General features: G+C 36.4%; 1 protein-coding gene and 1 pseudogene across 7 annotated transcripts in view; one reads left to right on the top strand and one right to left on the bottom strand.

Annotated features, from left to right (window-relative positions):
- Window positions 1-9,113, bottom strand: part of LOC147572500 (complement factor H-like) — a 154,678-nt gene extending 145,565 nt beyond the window's left edge. For 2 of the 7 annotated variants that reach the window (XM_086693403.1, XM_086693404.1), the window contains exon 1: window positions 8,788-9,110. In XM_086693403.1, coding sequence (XP_086549529.1) covers window positions 8,788-8,845 — 58 coding nt within the window. In that variant the 5' untranslated portion in view covers window positions 8,846-9,110. Of the gene's footprint in view, window positions 1-8,787 lie in introns of all 7 variants that reach the window. The other 5 variants (XM_086693399.1, XM_086693398.1, XM_086693397.1 and 2 more) reach the window with 5 other exon arrangements.
- On the top strand, window positions 1,366-1,816 carry LOC112864761 (large ribosomal subunit protein eL42-like; annotated as a pseudogene).
- Window positions 9,114-17,880: the final 8,767 nt, after the last annotated feature.

Here is a 17,880-nt window from a genome sequence, read left to right as displayed (position 1 = left end):
ACCACATTCTCAGAAAAGATTTTTAACTAAACAAAAAGTTATTTTACCCCATGTAGCCAAATTGTTGGCATGTATGAATAACAACTGCATTTGCTTGAATTAAGTTGGCAGTTCTTGAAGAAACAGGGCAGGGGGCTTATTAAATAGGTAACATAAATATATTTCAAAAGCATACAAACATATTTTAAGGTAGGACTTAGCTTTTGACTTTTTTTTTTTGAATAGCCATCTCTCTCCACAAGTTCTACGTTAATGAATGAACTAATCTTTCTTATGTCTTAAGTATTACTTAGGTTTAAACAATGAATATTTCATCTTATGTGTTTTGTAGTCATCTAATGCCAGTTAAATGATATACATACATATATATACACACACATATATATATGTGTGTGTGTATATACATACATATATATATGTATATATACACACACATATATATACATATACATACATATGTATAAAACACTACCTGATGAACTTTTTATTCTCTTGGTCTGATTTTATAATTTAAAATTATTCTGGGGAACTTGGGAGGCTCAGTGGTTTGAGCATTTTACTTCAACTCAGGTCATGATCTCAGGGTTGGTAGGTTCGAGCCCCAGGAAGAGCTCTGTGCTGACAGTTCAAAGCCTGGAGCCTGCTTTGGATTCTGAGTCTCCCTCTTTCTCTGCCTCTCCCCTGCTTGGGCGTGATCTCTCTCTGTCTCAAAAATTAATAAATAAACATTTAAAAAATAATAAAAAATTATTCTGTCCCGGGCGCCTGGGTGGCACAGTCAGTTGAGTGTCTGTCTCTCAATTTTGGCTCAGGTCATGATCTCACAGTTCCGAGCCCCACATTGGGGTCTGCACTGACAGTGCAGAGCCTGCTTGGGATTCTCTCTTTCCCTCTCTCTGCCCTCTCCATCACATGCATCCTTTCTCTCTCTCTTTAATAATAAATAAACATAAAAAAGATTTAAAAAATTATTTTGTCCCTAAATGAGAGTGTGAATAGATTTGGCAATTGATAGGAATAGGATTGATTTTGCTTTAATTTGAGGGACGCAGTTACAAAATTTTTGTTAAAGTTAAAAACAAATATCCTTGATAGTTTAATAATCATCACTTACTGAATTTTTCCACTTTCAAATTTTAAAGGGGCATGATTAACATACAACACACACCTAAATACTTGTTTTTAATGTCAATATATCTATAAACTATTATTTGAAAAGTGTTCTTAATTGAATAAAGTAAATCATGATAAAAGTATATATTTGAGAAAACATTAATCAAATGTGTACCAGATTGTTTTGGTAGACTCAAGTTGGGCTCTTTGCACAATTTCTCTATTTTTCTAAAATTATTTTGGGAGCTCTTTCTGTGCCAATAGTCTTCTTGCAGCCATGGTGAATGTTCCTAAAACCTGTCGGACTTTCCGCAAGAAGTGTGGCAAGCACCAACCCCACAAAGTGACACAGTACAAGAAAGGCAAAGATTCTCTTTATGCCCAGGGAAAGCGGTGTTATGACAGGAAGCAGAGTGGCTATGGTGGGCAAACTAAGCCAATTTCCCAGAAAAAGGCTAAAACCACAAAGAAGATTGTTCTGAGGCTTGAATGTGTTGAGCCCAACTACCGATCTAAGAGAATGCTGGCCATTAAGAGATGCAAGCATTTTGAACTGGGAGGAGATAAGAAGAGGGCCAAGTAATCCAGTTCTAAGCTTCATATTTTTTATGTTATGAAGACAATAAAATCTTGAGGTTATGTTCACTTCATTTGGTTGCAGTTGGTCTTTTGAGCGTGAAATAAGCTAGCGCCCTCAATAAAATTCCCTTTGTGGAGAAATTAAAAAAAATAAATATATAAAATAAAATTATTTTGGGAAAAAAAGAACAGGAGATACTACTTTTTAAGTAGCCTAATTTCTAAACTTAGTAGGCACTAGAATATATTATAAAGCAAAACTAAAAATCAAGGTGGAAAATGTAAATCAAGGAGCACCTGGGCGGCTCAGTTGGTTGAGCATCCAACTTCCACTCAGGTTATGATCTCACAGTTCAAGAGTTCAAGACCCCCCACCATCGGAATCTGTGCTGATAGCTTGGAGCCTGGAGCATGCTTCGGATTCTGACTCCCTCTTTCTCTACACCTCCCCTGCTTGCACTCTGTTTCTCTCTCTCTCAAAAATAAATATTAAAAAAAAATTTTTTTAAGAAAAAATAAATCAAATGGACAAAATGGAAATAGCAAAAATAGATATTTTATGTTAAATTTCTTTCCTATCTTCTCATTGGTATATATGAATATTAGTTACATATGCATATACATGATATGATCCAAATAACTTTTCAAAATAAGATATATTCAGATTATTTTACAAATAACACAAGAATAATTAAAGATATGTGGCAAAGAATATATACACCTCTATAAAGAAAATATCAGTTGTAATGAAGTTTAAAAAAAAAAACAACTTGGGGGGGGGGTGCGCCTTGGTGGCTCAGTCAGTTAAGTGGCCGATTTCAGCTCAGGTCATGATCTCGCGGTTCACAAGTTCGAGCACCGTGTCGGGCTCTGTGCTGACAGCTCAGGGCCTGGAGCCTCTTTGGGTTCCGTGTCTCCCTCTCTCTCTCTGTCCCTGCCCCCCTCAAGCTCTGTCTCTGTCTCTCTCCGTCTCAAAAATAAATAAACATTAAAAATTTTTTTTTAGGGGCGCCTGGGTGGCGCAGTCGGTTAAGCGTCCGACTTCAGCCAGGTCACGATCTCACGGTCCGTGAGTTCGAGCCCCGCGTCAGGCTCTGGGCTGATGGCTCAAAGCCTGGAGCCAGCTTCCCATTCTGTGTCTCCCTCTCTCTCTGCCCCTCCCCCGTTCATGCTCTGTCTCTCTCTGTCCCAAAAATAAATAAACGTTGAAAAAAAATTTAAAAAAAAAAAAAAAAATTTTTTTAAATAAAAAATAAAAAAAAAAAAACCTCAGGCAAATCAGGCAAAAGCAGATAGAGATTACATTACACTATTAAAGCATTTGAAAAAATAAACTTACACTTAAAATTTTTTTAAATATGATTATGCAATTTCTTCTTGAAATTTTAACAACATAAAGACCAAGAAGATAATTCCAGGACTATGAAAAGCAAATGGGAGAATAGGTCATAGCAATAAGAAATTGGGCAGAATACAAGAATGCCATAATTAGGATTCAAACAAGTTACTATCAAGATACAGCTTGCATATATCTCTGAAATCAAATTTCTTGAAATGTGTAGTATTTGGGTCGCTACTACCTAGTGCCAATTATTGTCCAAGTCAAAATGGTAGCTTCTTAAAGTAAATTGTTAGTATATATTGACTAGTTGCTATAAAAAGGAGCTTAGTTACAGGGTGATATTAAAACGAGGACCTTTAAAAACTGTAGCAGGAATGATTTTGCATCTGAATAATTATGATAATCTTGAGGATAAGGATTGAAAAAGAAAAGAAGAAAAACAGCACACACTATACCCAAATTCACCTGTAGTACTTGTGGAATTGTAACTGATGGCAGATTTAGAAAGGTGGGGATGATCACAATCCTCCATTTTTACAGATCTACTATGAGTCCTTTGTAAACACAATTGTTGTTTCCTCAGTTTTTTTTTTTGTTTTGTATTTTTCCTTTTATTTTTTTAAGGAAGGGGCAGGGTAGAAGGAGAGGGGGAGGGAGGGGGAGGGAGAGAGAGAGAGAGAGAGAGGGAGAGAGAGAGAGAGAGAGAGAGAGAGAGAGAGAGAGAGAATACCACCAGGGTCCATTCCCAGTGTGGAGCTCCACACGGGACTCGATGTCAAGACTGAGATCATGACCTGAGCTGAATCAAGAGTCCGATGATTAACCAATTGAGCCACCCAGGAGCCATGTTCCTCAGTCTTGAATGTCCTCCTCCCTGGCATCCTTATTTCCATGACTCCCATCCAACCTTCAAAGCCTACCCAAGATGCCATCGTGACCCTGACAGATTTGGCTCTCTTCATTCCACCTCTTACAAACAAACTCCCCAACCTGATCCCACTACAGACTCTCATTCCAATTTGGAATTCTTGTCTCCTCTAAATGATCCTGTAGTCTCTCTTTTGCTTGTCTCCATCACAATGCTTTATACAGTAAAATACAATATGTTGATGAAATACAATAATCATTCCTTTTGTTTTCCCCACTAAATGGCCTTTTGGTAAATGCTAGTCCTAATGCCTGGCACTTAGCAGGCACTTAGCAGTCACTTAAAAAGTGACCATTGGATGGGCAAATAAATGAATGAAAGAATGAATGAATATGAAGCTCTTTTGGAACCTTTCCATTATATCCGCAGATTGCAGGCAACCCATGGGAAGAGCACAGTGGACAGTAACCAATGTAAAAGGTAAGACATGAGAACACGTGTGCAGTGATCTCAAAGCTCTATTGCATGAACCCAAGAAACTCTGCTATCTGTAACTCCATTGTACCTCTTGTCTACATGTCTTAATTTTGAATGTATGCCATAATTTTGAAGTCAGGAATCATTTTAATTTTGTTCAAAAAGGCTTTTGGGAGCCTTTGAAGGAACAATTCTATAATCACTTTCCTATCTATTACATTTTTGGTCAACATGGTTTGAGAAACTTGGCTCTCTCAATTAAAATGTCCAAACACATAAAAGTGGTCTTTCAAATATTTTTACCCCTTTCCTTTTGTTCTTTTTTTGTGATATTTTCCTAAAATTTAGCACTTTTTACCTCAATTACATCATCTCTTATTTATGCACCATATTCTGAAACTAGTTAAAGTTGTTAAGATATGGGTAAAGAGCACATCAGGTAAGTGAGCACAGGATAGACTGGTTGGGAAAATCTTACATCCTGGGCAGGTAGGGGATGGTGAGTGGGGTGAGGGAGAGGCATAACTGGGAAGAAGGAAAAGTGCAAAGGCTGTATAACAATGAGGGATTGAGCAAAGTGGATCGATGTAGACTTTGGCAGAAACCCTAGCTATCAAAGGCCAAAGATGAAGAACCTACTAATTTATGCGTCATTGGGGGACTTACTTTCAGTTAAGAACAATTTCAGCAATACTTAATAATTCAGTTCTAGTTTAACATTATATGCAGGCAGAAGAGTAGCATATGGATTCTCCAAATATGTCTACATTAAAAATAAACAAGGCTTGCTGTGGCACACCTCTCCCTCTCATGACACTGCCGGGGCATCTGCTCTGACCCTTCTCATGGCGCTCACTGTCACGCTTCACCCATCAGATCTCCACTCCCCGTGGCCACCTCACCTTCCAGAGTTTCTTAGTCCTGTTCTTCACCCTCATCATCCATTTCTAACTTTCCTCACTAAAATTGTAATACAGAACTTTTCAGCTTATAATAATTCACCATATAGTCAGTAAATAATACTAGATTTAACTGTTCTAAAGTATTCAGAGTATTTTTCATTCTACACAAATTTCAGGTTTGTTGAATTTATATGTGTAAAACATTTTCTTTTTTTTAAATGCAATTTATATTTTTTAATGTTTCAAAATTTATTTTTAGAGATAGAGTGTGAGTACTGGAGGGGCACAGAGTGAGAGAGAGAGAGAGAGAGAAAGAGAGAGAAATCCCAAATAGGCTCCAGCTTTCAGTGCAGAGCCTGACATGGGGATCAACCCCACAAACTGTGAGAACATGACCTGAGCCAAAACCAAGAGTCAGATGCTTAACTGACTGAGCCACCTAGGTGCCCCTACACATTTTCAAAGAAAAGAGGATATTGAAGGCAGTTGGGCTATTGCACAACCTTAAATTACATCACATAGGTAAACACCACACAACTATTTCTGAAAACTTGGGTTTTTTGTGAAGGGAGAAGAAGAATTCTTATTTATCACTTTGGAATTGAAACATAGAATTTAGGATTAAAACCATCACCTCAAGTTCTGGATTAGATAACTATGTATAACATTCACGTATACTTTATAAAATAGTACTTTTAATTAATTTATAAGTAATTCTTATGATTTACAATATCAATTATTCTTCCCACTTCGGGTTAACTCAAACTTGAAACCATCTTGCATTGAAACAATATATAAAAATTATTTTGCTTTACTTTCTGATAGAAGAGAATCTCTCTAGCTTTGATCTATAATATATTTTATGTCCTGAAAGAACATGTTTTGCCCTTTAAGCCTCCAGAAATAGATAACACCTATATCTCTCCAAAAAGAATAGCCAGTGTGTACTTGGACGTGTTTCAGTAGGTTTTAATTTTTTCACATTTCTCAGCCAAGAATTTCTGGGCTGGGGTTACTTTCAAAGATTATACACTTTTGAGACCCGAAGTCTAAATGGTCTACTTGAAAAGCTTGGTCATAATATATCCCAGAAAACAGAAACTATGTGGTAAGATTGAGGGACTGTTATTCTAAACTTTGTCCTGTAAATATGACCAGTTCTTAGCAGCCTGTGGTGATTCGTTCAATTGCGATGTTTTACAAGGAAACAACTAATGTTTCTACACACCTGGCAATGGCAGAGCAGAGAGCCTATTGCATCGAAAAGGTACTAACTGGTCTCCATGAAACTTGGGCCAATAAATTCTTCCTATGGCTATCATTCCTCTTTAGAGTGAGGAGGATTTTTTGAGGAATGTTCACTCTGAACAGGACAGAGGCAATTTATGAAATGCTAAAACATTAAGACTGGTTGAGTAAAGCAGATTGTGCTGGTGTTCCAAACTGTCTTCTCAATTCCTCAATTTACCATTCACTATTCAATGTGGTATTTCTCAATATCTCAATTTACTATTTCATATTTATTTCTACATGGGAAATAAAGCCAGAGGCAACTACTAAAGGATATATAGATATTTTTAATGAGCAAGGCTATCTTGCTGAGTGAAATTTGCTAGGTATGGTAGACTGATGGAATTGGCATTTCAAGCCAATTTTAGAACTTTTTGGCAAAGAAGGAATAAATCACAGTTCTATATCTGCTGAAAATTCATGTAATTTTTTTCCTACTCACTTGTGCATCATGTGTGCTTTTGTGAAAATCATGAGGCTAACCTAAGGATTGCTTTAAATAGTAATGCTATACTTCCTCTGTTAGGAAGTAGCCAGATATGGTGAGTCAGTCTCACCATAGTATGTAGAGTGCTAATGCCCAATTCACCAGCAGAAACGGATGCCACATTTAAACACATTTTGATGAAATAGAAAATACAGGTGAAATGAGTCAGCTGGAATTGATTATGTAAGTAAGTAGTTTAAATCACTATTACTTAATTTTTAATACATGCTTATAGCACCCGATTTTAAAATTTCAAATTCCACTTTGTAATCACTTAAACAGTTTAATTAAACTTGGCATCAATTCTTGAGTTTTAAACATGAGCTGGAAAGAAAACAAATCTTCCTTACATGACAAATGATGTCTACATAAAGCCTAGGCAAACAATATGTAAATATTGAGACACTGAACATACTCCTGCTAAAGAAAAGACAAAAACACTTGTGTACAGAAAAAGATGTTTGTAATGGTTTGTAGCATTAAGAGTGTTCTGGAACTCTTTGCCAATACAATAATATTTTACATTTGAATACACACTGCAATATTTACATATGCAGGGAAATGATTGTATAGCTAGTTTCAAAGGTGGCTGGATATAAGGTTTCTGACCTAAAAATCAAGCAATAGCATATCAGAATGTGATACTAAAAACGCACCGTGTTTCAGAAAAAAAATGAAGCATATTTGAATAAACCTTAAAAAATGACTGAGGAATATAACTAAAGAGAGATATCTGCCTTCATTTTCTAGATTGAAAGACCATCAATGACAGAGCTTTAGTGTTATTTGTTGGTATTTCTCAACGCATAGAGGCTGACAGGAAGCAAGCATTCAAAAAAAATTTGTTGACTTAGTGAAATGTTTTGGAAATTTGTGAATGATAGGTAACTCATTTGTTTTAAAAATGTCATTCAAAAAAAGTAAATCAAATAGTATCACATAGTTTCCTATCATGAACTAGAAACCAAATTCCATCCAAAGAAAGTTTTTAATCTGTTGAGAAGTAGTGTTAGAATTAAATTTAATTATATGTCCAGAAATTCCCTTACTAATGCCAGAAAATAAAATCTTCTACATTCATATTCACTATTCTTAAGACTGGTCTTCTAGAATATACCTCAAATACAACCACAGGAAAACATCCATTAGAATATTTAGATGTACAAACATTGCATATTCATTTTTTTCAAATTTATATGATATATTCATGCCAAAGGTACAAGTAATGCTTGTTTGTCTATAAGACTTTTAAGGCCGTGACAATAACAGTTGTAAATGCTAAAGGGATTCTTCTTTAGAAAGAGTTAACATCTATATCTGAGATAAATCTAGTCATTAGATGATTTGAAGGTTTCTATTGTCTAATTTCTGTTCTGGTTCTATATATGTTCATATGCTTCTTAATACTTTCACAGAAAGCATTTGGGTAAAAATTCCAAGCATAAAATTATGTTTTATGATAATTACAAGGGAAATGCTTATATTACAGCTTTCAAAATATTAAAACATGTTTTGAATTTTTACATTAAATAAAATGATGATGAATAATCACGACATCTAAATAAGCTGCTTCTATTTTTTGAAACTTAACAATGTCAAAAGCCACTCACACATTAAGCTACAGAACAGTAATTAAATCACAATCTAGACCAAATTCCTAATACCACTGTGAAAAGCAGAACAGAAAATGTTTTATAACACATAAAAGGCTTTCTTTTTTCACTCTTACCTTCTGCAACACAAACAGTCCACCACATAAGCCAAACAATCTGTGCTGGAAATCTCATTTTGAGGATCCTTTAGGGGCACATTTAATAGCCGACACTGCTTACACTATGTCAGCTGCTCTTCTGCTAAAAGTTGTGATTAGAGCAGGAAGTGAGACACAGTTTGGGAATGAAAGGGATTACCAGATGCTCCGCCCATCAGAAACTTTTGCAAAGTAAAAGAAAAAATCGGTTACAAACCCCAGCAATGCCAGTGTTGGAATGAGATTTTCACTGTATTCCCACTGAATGTTAATGCTGTGACCTGCTTTGGTTTGTTCTTATAAACCCAGGCATGTTCTCTGCTGGAATGTGCTCAGGTTCTTGGAATGTGCAAGAATGTGTAACCGGTGATAAACTTTGGATTTCATTAACTCTCTAATTATTCAAACCCATTCAGGTCTATCATGTGTAAACCTCAAAAGATAATAATAAAAGCTCCTTTAAAAATCATTTACTGGGGCATCTGGTGGCTCATTTGGTTAAGCCTCTGACTTCAGTTTAGGTCATCATCTCACAGCTTGTGGGTTCGAGCCATGAGTCAGGCTTTGTGCTGACAGCTCAGAGGCTGGAGCCTGTTTCAGATTCTGTCTCTGTCTCTCTGTGTTCTCCCCTGCGCATGCTCTCTCTCTCTCTCTCTCAAATATAAATAAACATTAAAAAGGAAATAATTTACAGAGCTTGACGTTAGGCAACGCTTTCACAAACAAGACCCAGACAACGTGAGTGAACTTTGCCAAGAATGCAGTGCTGGTTGATATTTGCGACCTGCTTTTCCTGCAAACCATGCACTTATTCTTTTAAGGACGTGTACATACGTGTGTGAAACAACAGGATCACTCTCATTGGATATAAATGAGTTTAACAATTCAAAACTCAAGAAACTGGAATGCTGGATTGCTAAAACTCTATGTTGAAATACGATAAGCATGAAGAGAAGGGAAGCAAAGGGTCTGCTGAATCTCGAGAAGGTGAAGATGCCTCTGTAGCAGCACCGAGCTCAGGAAACCGCGCAGCACTAGGTCTCAGGGAAGCCCCGGTTGTCCCTTCAGTCAGTCCCTCTCGCCCTCCTCTCACCACACACAGGGTGACCACTCTCCAATCTTTTAAGATTTCACAAGATAAATATCCAAAATATAGAAAGAACTTATAAAGTTCAACACCCAAACAATAAATAATCTAGTTAAGAAACGGACAGAAGAGGGGCACCTGGGTGGCTCAGTCGGGTAAGAGTCTGACTTCAGCTCAGGTCAGGATCTCACAGTTCGTGAGTTCGAGCCCTGCGTAGGGCTCTGTGAGGACAGTTCAGAGCTTGGAGCCTGCTTCGGATTCTTTGTCTCCTGCTTTCTCTGCCCCTGCTTGCACTTTGTCTCTCTCTCAAAAATAAATTAACATGAAAAAATTAAATAAAAAAAACGGCAGAAGACATGAATAGACATTTTTCCAGAAACACACCCAGATGGCTAACAGACTCATGAAAAGATGCTCAACATCTCTTACCATCAGGGAAATACAAATCAAAACTACAACGACATATCACCTCACACCTGTCAGAATGGCTAAAATTAACAGCACAGAAAACAACAGGTGTTGGTGAGGATGTGGAGAAAGGGAAACCCTCTTGTACTGCTGCTGGGAATGCAAACCAGTCCAGCCACTCTGGAAAATAGTATGGAGTTTTCTCAAAAAGTTAAAAATAGAATTATTCTACAATCTAGCAATTTCACTGCTAGGTATTTACCCAATGGGTACAAAAATACTAATTCAAAAGGCTACATGCACCCCAATGTTGATAGCAGCAACAATAGCCAAATTACGGAAACAACCCAAATGTCCATTGACTGATAAATGGATAAAGTAGAGGTGATGCATATACATATAGAATGGAATATTTCCTAGCCATAAAAAAGAATGAAATCTTGCCATTTGCAACAACATGGATGGAGCTAGAGAGTATAATTGCTAAGTGAAGTAAGTCAGCCAGAGAAAGACAATTACCATATAATTTCACTCATACTTGGAATTTAAGAAACAAAACAAGCAAGCAAAGGGGGAAAAAAGAGGAAGAAAGGAAAACAAGAAACAGATTCTTAACTATAGAGAAATAATTGATGGTTACAAGAAAGGAGGTAGGTGGGGGCGATGGGTTGAATAGGTGAATGGGATTAAGGAGTGCACTTGTGATAAGCACTGGGTGTTGTATGTAAGTTTTGAGTCACTATATTCTACACTTGAAACTAATATTACACTGCATGTTAACTAACAGGTATTTAAATAAAAAATTTACAAAAGCAATTTAAAAATTTGATGTGATTTTCTTTTTTTTAAAATGTTTATTTATTTTGAGAGAGAGAGAGCACCAGTAGGGGAAGAGCAGACATAGACAGGGAGAGAGAATCCCAAGCCAACTCCACACTTAGTGGAGCCCCATGAAGAGCTTGATCCCATGACCGTGAGGTCATGACCTGAGCAGGTATTCTGAGTCTGAGCTACCCAGGCACTCCTTGATAAGATTTTCTTTATGGCCCATTATCTGGTCAATATTCTACCTGTATCAGTAGGTCAAATTTATGATTCCATTGTCCCAATCTTTTATATTTTTACTATGTTTTGATCTGTTTATTCTAAATATTGGAAGGATGTATTAAATCTTCCATTATGAATATGGATTTGTCTATTTTTCTGTTTAATTATGTCAATCTTTTAAAATATATTTAAAATTTTTTTTTTCAACGTTTATTTATTTTTGGGACAGAGAGAGACAGAGCATGAACGGGGGAGGGGCAGAGAGAGAGGGAGACACAGAATCGGAAACAGGCTCCAGGCTCTGAGCCATCAGCCCAGAGCCCGACGCGGGGCTCGAACTCGCGGACCGCGAGATCGTGACCTGGCTGAAGTCGGACGCTTAACCGACTGTGCCACCCAGGCGCCCCTAAAATATATTTTAAAGCTATGATGATGCTTACATACGTATTTAGTATTGTGATATCCTTCTCTTGCATTGATTATTTACCATGAAATGTCTTTCCTTACTTTTAAGTGTGCTTCCAGTATGATTTTCTGTTTTATTTCTTTTCTTTTTGTTTGTGTATTCAGCAAATTTGATGCACAGAGTGCCTGGGTGGCTCAGTCAGTTAGGTATCTGACTTCGGCTCAGGTTATGATCTCACAGCTCGTGAGTCAAGCCCTGCATCGGGCTCTGTGCTGACAGCTGAGACCCTGCAGCCTGTTTTGGATTCTGTCTCTCTCTCTCTCTCTCTTCTGACCCTCCCCCGCTCACACTCTGTCTTTCTCTCCTTCAAAAATAAATATTTTTAAAAAATTGATACACAGAACCAGACTTATCTTTTGAGTAAATAAGAAACAAAATAGCATATGTGAAAAATCAAGCAAATGTAAATTTTCAGCTATTATTCAGAAGTTGAATTTCACTTAACTGGTGGCACAAAAATTAACAGCGTAGATTTAAACTACCTCTTTATTTTTCTTTAGTTTTACCTGTCTGAGTATGAATCCAAATATCTTTCCTTATTCAGATTTCTAACAGTATTTCTTGTCTAATAGCAATACTAATTTAACCTGTAGGGAGTGGTCTCGAATGTTATCATGATTAAAACTATTGAGTGCCAACACTATACCAAACATAAATCTAAGCACATTTAGTCAACACTGTGCTTACAACAACACAATTAAATTGGAGACTATTACTATCTCCAACGTAGAGATGAATGAACCAAGCTGCAGAACATTAAAGCAACTTCATCAAAGTCACAGGACATTGAGAGAACCAGATATCAAATCCAGAGATGATTTCCTGAATCTTACTTTTAACTTATGCAGATCTGTCTCTCAAATGATTTGCACCCTAAGCAAATGCTTACTAAGATTACCTAAATTCAACTGTCAGTAACTTCTTTATATAATTAAAAATATTGTAAAATATTTACAAATGTATTCTAGTGTATGGTACAGTTACCTATGTATTTTATAATCATACATTCATATTACTATAAAGATTTTTAATGTACACACACATATTTATGAGGAATTTAAAGTATTTTGGGGGGTGATTTTACTATATAATTTTTATTTTACTTGCAATTGCTGAATGTAAGATGCCATTCCATTACTCAAGTGAAAATAATGCCCTTGAATTAATTTCAACAATATGTTTCAGAAATATTACTTTCACTGTTTTTTCTCTTCTCTGTGATTTCCAAAACCGATAGATAAGGCTTTAGTTGAGTGTTATTTCCTTTGTATTCTTCATCAATACTTTAAAAACCAAAACTTTAGAATACATTAAAAACCAAATGTCTATTTAAAAGAGATTTAGAAGAACACAAGTGCCAACATGTTATTATTTAATAATGTAAAGTTGTTATAGAGTATTTGATTACCATTAGGAAGCACAGACAACAAATAGGTAACTAATAATACTAAGAGGTTTATAAATTTGTCTTAGAGTAAAATCTCATACTTTTCAAATTAGAAGTAAATAACGTCTATGCTTAGTAAAAAATGACCATGGTGATCAATACATACTACAGGAGTTTAGAGGAAGGAGAAATTACTTTCCCAAAAGGTTTAATTTGGGAAGTTCTGAGGAATATTTGGTTATTAAATTGTAGTTTAAGGGAGAAGTACAGCTGAACAAAGATTCTAAGGTACAGGAGAGAAAAGAGTGTTCTAGAATTAATGAGAAGACTAACACTGGAGAAATGCTTTTGCACAAGGAAGTTGTGGAAGAAGTAAGAAGAACTTTGAAAAAAGTTTTGAATTTCAGACAAAAAATAATAAATTATTCCGGCAATATGTAATCTTTAATGTCTAATCAAGGAAAAGGAATGTAAGATATGCAGTATTTAAGAAACGTTGCTTTGGCAGTTGCGTTAGAATGGATGGAGGGATAAGGACTTAGAACGCAGCAGATTACTGAAGGAATTCATCATGCAACAATTATACGGAAGCTCAATGATAAGAACAAGGGGGAAAACTGAAGTATACAGTCAGAACTTGTTTTCCTTTGAGGCCAACGGGGTTTAAGCTTCAAGCCTTTTAATTTGAACACATCCCATCAAAGATATGCGAGGGAACCAAGTGATTTTTTTTTAAATTTTTTAAAATTTACATTTATTTATTTTTGAGAAATAGAGTGAGACAAAGCATGAGCAGGGGAGGGTCAGAGAGAGAAGGAAACACAAAATCTGAAGCAGGGTCCAGGCTCTGAGCAAGCAGTGAGCTCAGAGCCTTATGCGGGGCTCGAACTCACGAACTGTGAGATCATGACCTGAGCCGAAGTTGGACTCAACTGACTGAGCCACCCAGGTGCCCTCCAAGTGATTTGATTTTTTGTGGTTATTTTTTTGTTGTTGCGGTAAAAATTAAGAAGCTACCTTAACTGCAAGAAATAAACTATTATCTGTTTCTATTCTGATTGCCCCTTCATCATACTTCCTCATACTAACTCAGGTTAGTTGACATTAAAGAATCACAGGCATTTGAAGGACTCAACCAGGAAGTCAAGGAAAGAATACATTTAGTTCACTGTCAGTGAGGTATATTCCACAATCACAACTGTATATAAATTGCTCACTGATGTCCACTGAAGTGTAAGAATGGCTTCCAGGGATACTCCTAACACCCCCGTGCCAAATCGACTGGCACCAAAATGCAGAGATGCAGGGTAGAAGACACAGCACATATGGGTATATGGCATAATGCTTGTCACCAGAAGTATATGAGTAATGAAGGAGAAACATTTTTAAAAGCATGGAGACAATCATCAGATGTGTAATTTTAAATAGATAATTCAATTCTCACTGACGCCTAATGAGAATGGAAGTTTGCTTCTGTCACGCATGATATATTGACATTAATAGAGATACCATGACACTCATGTCTTTACAATGAGGACACTGAGAGCAAACTAATTTACAATACCTCAATTCAAGTAGTATTTAATATTAATTACAGCACAAGAACTCTTTTAATGCCCTGAAATCTTGTTGTTCATTATATTAAGGAAACTTGACAGAGGTTTTCCAAAATTGGACAACAATCCTAAAAAATTATAGAACATTACAAATCACGAGTTGTGAACCTGAAAGAACTTTGCTAATATTTTAACAATAAGTAACACATTTAAATCAAACATGCTAAAGGAAAGAATGAATTGTCTACTTTATATTGAAAATATTAGAAAATTGTGTCTTGTGGAGATATTACCTCTAAAGAATATTCAGTCAAAAATGTAAGAATTAAAGGTATCATAGGGTTGTATAAAACAATTCATATACATGCTATGTTAACTTTCTGGGTTTTATGATTTCTGTGGTATTTTGTCAATTAAACTTTATAACTTGTAATACTTCATTTCTAATTTTAATTTTCTTTTTTTAATTATAATTTTAAATAAATATTTTCTTTTAAACCTAATTTTTGTTCTCAGTTTGTGGAATTTTTCTTAGGGAGGTCCAACCAAATTGTATGTTGTAATAAAAAACCTGTGTCTTTCCACCTAAAAAAAACAGAGAACAAAAACTGATGGTTGCCAGGGGAATGAAGAGATGAGCATAACGGTGAAGAGGAGTGGCAGATACAGGCTTCCAGTTATGCAATGAATAAGTTGTGTGAATCAAAGTCCCAACATACGGGATATGCTTAATGATATTGGAATAGCACTGTGTGGTGACAGATGGTAGCTGCACTTGGGGTGAGCACAGAATAACATGTAAAGAAGCTGAATCACTCTGCTGTATACCTGAAACTAATGTAGCACTGTGTGTCAACTAAACTCAAATAAATTAAAAAAAACAAACAAAAACAAAAACAAAAACAAAAAACCCTGGGGCTTTGGGGCTCCTGGGTGGCTCAGTTGGTTAAACATCCGACTTCGGCTCAGTTCATGAACTCATGGTTTGTGAGTTCAAGCCCCGTGTTGGACTCTGTGCTGATAGCTCAGAGCTTGGAACCTGCTTCGGATTCTGTGTCTCCCTCTCTCGCTGCCCTTCCCCTGCTCATGCTATTGCTCAGTCTCTGTCTCTGTGTCTCTCTCCCTCAAAAGTAAGTAAACATTAAAAAATTAAAAAAAAACAACTCTGTCTTTCCTGGGGCACCTGGGTGGCTCAGTTGGTTGAACGCCTGACTCTTGATTTTGGCTCAGGTCATGATACCCAGGTCATGGGCTTGAGTCCCGTGTTGGGCTCCATACTGTGAGCAGAGATTTTCTCTTGGAATCTTAAGAGATCTTAATATTCTCTCTCTCTCCTTCTGCCCCTCTCCTCCACTCGTGCTCTCTCTCTCTCTCTCTCTCTCTCTCAAATAAAACAAAAACCAGAAAACAAACAGGCAAAAAAACTGGGTCTTTCCTTGAATAACCAAAGTAATTTTGAAAAAGAAAACCAGAGCTGGAGGTATCACAATCCTGGACTTTAGCCTTTACTATAAAGCTGTAATCATCAAGACAGTATGGTATTGGCACAAAAATGGACACACAGACCAATGGAATAGAATAGGGAACCCAGAATTGCGCCAACAAATGTATAGCCAACTAATCTTTGACAAAGCAGAAAAGAGTATCCAATGGAAAAAAAGCCTATCTCTTCAGCAAATGATGCTGGGAGAACTGGATAGCAACATGCAGAAGAATGAAACTGGACCACTCTCTTACACTACACACAAAAATAAACTCACCAAAATCCTAGAGAAGAAAACAATGACCTCAGCTGCAGCAATTTCTTACTCAACATGTCTCCAAAGGCAAGGGAAACAAAAACAAAAATGAATTATTGGGACCTTATCAAGATAAAAAGCTTCTGCATTGCAAAGGAAACAATCAACAAAACTAAAAGGCAACCGATGGAATGGGAGAAGATATTTGAAAATGGTATATTGGAACTTACCAAACTCAACACCAAAAAACAAATAATCCAGTGAAGAAATGGGCATACGACATGAACAGACACTTTTCCAAAGAAGGATGTAGAGAAACGGGAACCCTCTTGCACTGTTGGTGGGAATGCAAATTGGTGTAACCCCTCTGGAAAATAGTGTGGAGGTCCCTCAAAAAATTAAAAATAGAATTACCCTATGGCCCAGAAATTGTACTACTAGGAATTTATCAAAGGAGTGCTGATTCATAGGAGCACACATTCCCCAATGTTTACAGCAGCACTATTAACAATAGCCAAATTATGAAAAGAACCCAAATGTCCATCAACTGATGAATGGATAAAGAAGATGTAGTTTATATGTACAATGGAATACTACTTGGCAATGAAAAAGAATGAAATCCTGCCATTTGCAACAACGTGGATGGAATTGGAGGATATTATGCTAAGTGAAATAAATCAGAGAAAGACAGATATCAAATGTTTTCACTCATATGTGGAACTTGACAAACTTAACAGAAGACCATGAGGGAAGGGAAAGGGAAAAAAGAGTTTCAAACAGAGAGGGAGGCAAATCATAAGAAACTCTTAAATAGAGAGATCAAACAGGGTTGATGAGGGGGCAGGGGAGAGGGGAAAATGGGTGATGGGCATTGAGGAGGGCACTTGTTGGGATGACTACTGGGTGTTGTATGTAAGCAATGAATCATGGGAATCTACTCCTGAAGCCAGAGCACACTGTATACACTGTATGTTAGCTAACTTGACAATAAATTATATTAAAAAAAAAACAACCTGGGTCTTTCGTGATTACATTGTAGTATTAAAAGTGACAGATACCAACTAAGATCAGTCTATACTGTGAAATCTACAATATCTTAAGGCCCCTTATGTAGTCCTAAAGACATATTTTAAAGGGATGATGCTTTGAACTTTTGATGTCTACTGAAACTAATTACTACGTAACCAGTTTTGTTATTGGATTTGGATGGGCAGTTGGTAGCTATGGCTTCTGAGCCAACATCCATAATGGCAGTTATGAACAACTTATTGCTATTTAAATTTAAATTTAAGTTAATTGAATTCAAAATCTAGTTCTTGATTTCCATCTCTGATCATGATAGAACATAGGGACTGGATTTGCCTACCATCTGAACAATCAAA

Source organism: Puma concolor, chromosome E4, assembly GCF_028749965.1.
Source record: "Puma concolor isolate L17-30 chromosome E4, mPumCon1.1.hap2, whole genome shotgun sequence".
In the NCBI taxonomy this organism is placed as follows: domain Eukaryota; kingdom Metazoa; phylum Chordata; class Mammalia; order Carnivora; family Felidae; genus Puma; species Puma concolor.
Note: the sequence above shows the minus strand (reverse complement) of the source record. Positions and strands in the feature narration are given on the sequence as shown.